Genomic DNA, 3,940 nt, shown 5'->3' with positions numbered 1-3,940 from the left:
TTTCTGAGATGGTGCTGGTGGACATTTTTATGGCCAGCCCATCATCTTTCATCCTTGCATCTTGCCAAGAAATTTTTGAATAATTGTTTAGGAACAAAAGTTATTCTTGCGTCATATATCTGTATGAAATGATGAATATAAACAGACGCAATGGAAGTAATGCACAGAATGCATACCAGACCCATAAATAGCGCCAGAGCAGGGAAAGTAATGCACAGGATACATAATGATGGATACAAACGGAGCCAATGGAAGTAATGTATTGAGTATATTCAGCGATAGCCATAAATAGCATTAGTGGAAGTAATGTAGAGCGTACGCATAACAATAGATATAAACACGGTCTGGAGTAGCTGTACATCTAATATGCAATATTAATATGATTTGATCCCTCATAACAGCTTGAACAACAAGGAAATAAACGCAACAGAGGCAGCGTGACAGGGAGCGTTCGCTTCCGCCTGTCGATGGGCCGGGGCGCTTCGGGGCCGGGGCGCTTCGGGGCTGGGGTGGTTCGGGCCGGGGCACAAGCCAGACCATGACCCCCGAGGAGGTCTCCCAGCCCTCCCCAGGGAAGGCAGCAGGAGGCCGGGCCTTTCCCAGCTGAACCCAGGCAGACCCCCGAGCCCAGGCAGACCCCCTTGCCCCGCAGAGCCCCTTGCCCTCACGCCAGGCTATAGCTCACTCTGTAGATACACTGACCGGTTGCTGTTTCTCAGAGGGGAGCGGTGCGGGTCTGCACCTTGCAGGCAGGCGTGGCGGGACACACCAGCCTGGGGGAGCACGGAGGAAGGGGGCTGGTTCCCACGGAGCTGTTGCCGTCACTCCCTGCTCGGACACCCCGCTGCCAGCCCACCCCAAGCGGGGTTACCCCAGATGCTCGATCCCGCGCTCAGCTCCTCTGCAAAGCAGTGTTTATATTCAGGCTCCATCTACAGGGAACGGAATAATTTCAAAAGCTTAAAATAGGATGTAGATAGATATGTTTAGTATTAATTTTTTTTTTTTTTTTAAGAAGCCGAGGAAGCGAGGCCTGTCTGACACAGATTCCTCAAGGCTTTCCACTCAAAGTCTGTACACGTTCAATCATCAAGTGGAACGTTGGGGGGTGGGGAGGAGAAATGGTCCTGGATTTCAGCTGGGAAATGAGAACCTCCGCTCTGCCTCGGCGGTGCCTTTCACCTTAATGTCAGCTCTACCAGGACAGTAAAACCTTTTGCCATGGTCATGCCCATCGTTTGCTCACGTCCACCTTGCTCTTTCTCTCCCCTGTGTTACCTGCAGGTGAGAGATAGGATGGTAGCTGGGGAGGCGAGTATGCGCAGCCCAATCCTGGCCTGCTGGCAGCCGATTCTCCTCCTGATGCTGGGATCCATCCTGTCCGGCTCCGCCACGGGCTGCCCACCGCGCTGCGAGTGCTCTGCCCAGGAGCGCGCTGTCCTGTGCCACCGGAAGCGATTCATGGTCGTGCCAGAGGGGATCCCAACCGAGACCAGGCTGCTGGACTTGGGCAAGAACCGCATCAAGACGCTCAACCAGGATGAATTTGCCAACTACCCTCACCTGGAGGAGCTGGAGCTAAATGAGAACATTATCAGTGCCATTGAACCTGGGGCTTTCAACAACCTCTTCAACCTCAGGACGCTGGGGCTCAGGAGTAACAGACTCAAGCTGATCCCCTTGGGGGTGTTTACCGGACTCAGCAACCTTACCAAGCTAGACATTAGTGAGAACAAAATTGTGATCCTCCTAGACTACATGTTCCAGGACTTGTACAACCTGAAGTCTTTGGAGGTGGGGGACAACGACCTTGTCTACATCTCCCACCGGGCCTTCAGTGGCCTCAACAGCCTGGAGCAGCTGACCCTGGAGAAATGCAACCTGACCTCCATCCCCACGGAGGCCCTGTCTCACCTTCACGGCTTGATCGTGCTGCGGCTGCGCCACCTGAACATCAACACCATCCGGGATTACTCATTCAAGAGGCTGTACCGGCTCAAGGTCCTCGAGATCTCACACTGGCCCTATCTGGACACTATGACGTCCAACTGCCTCTACGGGTTGAACCTGACCTCCTTGTCCATCACCCACTGCAACCTGACATCCATCCCGTATGTGTCGGTGAGGCACTTGGTTTACCTCCGGTTCCTGAACCTGTCCTACAACCCCATTGTCACCATCGAGGGCTCCATGCTCCATGACCTGCTCAGGCTGCAGGAGATCCAGTTGGTAGGAGGGCAGCTCACCACGGTCGAGCCCTTCGCCTTCCGCGGCCTCAATTACCTGCGCATCCTGAACGTGTCGGGGAATTTGCTGACCACCCTGGAGGAGTCGGCCTTCCACTCAGTGGGCAACCTGGAGACGCTCATCCTCGACAACAACCCCTTAGCCTGCGACTGTCGGCTGCTCTGGGTTTTCCGGCGGCGATGGAGGTTAAACTTCAACAAGCAGCAGCCCACCTGCTCCACCCCCGAGTTCGTCCAGGGCAAGGAGTTCAAAGACTTCCCCGATGTCCTCCTGCCCAACTACTTCACCTGCCGCCGAGCACGGATACGGGACCGCAAACCTCAGCAGATCTTTGTGGACGAAGGCCACACGGTCCATTTTGTCTGCCGGGCAGATGGGGACCCGCCCCCCACCATCATGTGGCTCTCTCCCCGGAAGCACCTCATCTCTACCAAAACCAACGGGCGGCTCACTGTCTTCCCTGACGGCACGCTGGAGGTGCGCTACGCCCAGATCCAGGACAATGGCACCTACCTATGCATCGCCAGCAACGCGGGTGGCAACGACACCATGCTGGCCCACCTGCACGTGCGCAGCTACTCCCCCGACTGGCCCCACCAGCCCAACAAGACCTTCGCGTTCATCTCCAACCAGCCCAATGAGAGCGATGCCAACAGCACGCGCGCCACCGTGCCTTTCCCCTTTGACATCAAGACTCTCATCATCGCCACCACCATGGGCTTCATTTCCTTCCTGGGCGTCGTCCTCTTCTGTCTGGTGCTCCTCTTCCTGTGGAGCCGGGGGAAAGGCAACACCAAGCACAACATTGAGATCGAGTACGTGCCACGCAAGTCCGACGCGGGCATCAGCTCTGCCGACGCGCCGCGCAAGTTCAACATGAAAATGATCTAACCAGGCAACAATTTGCAAATAATAATGGTGTTTTTTTTTTTTAAAAAAAAAAGAACAAATGAACAAATAAAAAATAATTAAAAAACAAACATTGCTACAAACATACCGACCTCTCTCCTTCCACCACGCCCTCCGCCCCTGTCCGAACCCACTGCGCCCACACTGTCACCACGTCCTTCTCTTCCTCTTCTTCTTTATACCAGGAAAACATTCAGCCGATGTCTTCAGGACTCCTGTGTTTGTAAGGACTTTGTCTGATGGACTCTGGTGTCAGATATAACTCTCAGAGGGAAAAACAACAGAGGGGGGAAAAAAAGAAAGAAAAAAGAAATAAAATCAATAAAAAGTTACGAACTTTCTTCTGTAACTTTGATTTCAATAATTATGGATTTTTATGAAAACTTGAAATAATAAAAAAAACCCTATTTCCTATAGATAGTTGGAATGCAAAATCTTGACTTCTTGATCTGTCCAGTTCTGTATCTCTGGTGAGCGCTCGCTTTCTCGCCTCGGAGGCGTTTTCCAGCCGCCTCACTAAGAACAGCCCCAGGCCAGAGCGAGTCTCCCGCTGACGCCAAAGCTTCGCGCTCCCCCAAAAGGCACTTCCCGCGGTGCCTCGGGCCCCGCACGGCACCAAGAGGAGTTTGACTTTTTTTCCCCAAGGACCGGCTGTGGTTTTATAGCCAGTTCCCCTGCCCGCCCTCAAAGCGGGGGAGCGGGGCCGCAGAGCTGACGTGCGTAAGCAGTACCTGGCGGGGCTGCGTCGGCCTGCCCTCTGCGCGGTGAGGGGGACACGAAGCCC

At 54.1% G+C, this 3,940-nt stretch overlaps 1 protein-coding gene across 1 annotated transcript; it reads left to right on the top strand.

Annotated features, from left to right (window-relative positions):
• The first annotated feature begins 949 nt into the window (after positions 1–949).
• On the top strand, positions 950–3,590 carry LINGO1 (leucine rich repeat and Ig domain containing 1). The gene has a single exon (XM_009573134.1). It carries the CDS (start codon positions 1,222–1,224, stop codon positions 3,136–3,138), a length of 1,917 nt encoding a protein of 638 aa, XP_009571429.1. The 5' UTR covers positions 950–1,221; the 3' UTR covers positions 3,139–3,590.
• Positions 3,591–3,940: the final 350 nt, after the last annotated feature.

Source organism: Fulmarus glacialis, unplaced genomic scaffold (genome assembly GCF_000690835.1).
Source record: "Fulmarus glacialis isolate BGI_N327 unplaced genomic scaffold, ASM69083v1 scaffold36552, whole genome shotgun sequence".
NCBI classification, from domain to species: domain Eukaryota; kingdom Metazoa; phylum Chordata; class Aves; order Procellariiformes; family Procellariidae; genus Fulmarus; species Fulmarus glacialis.
The sequence above is the reverse complement of the archived record's forward strand: the minus strand, read 5'-3'. Positions and strand labels throughout refer to the sequence as shown.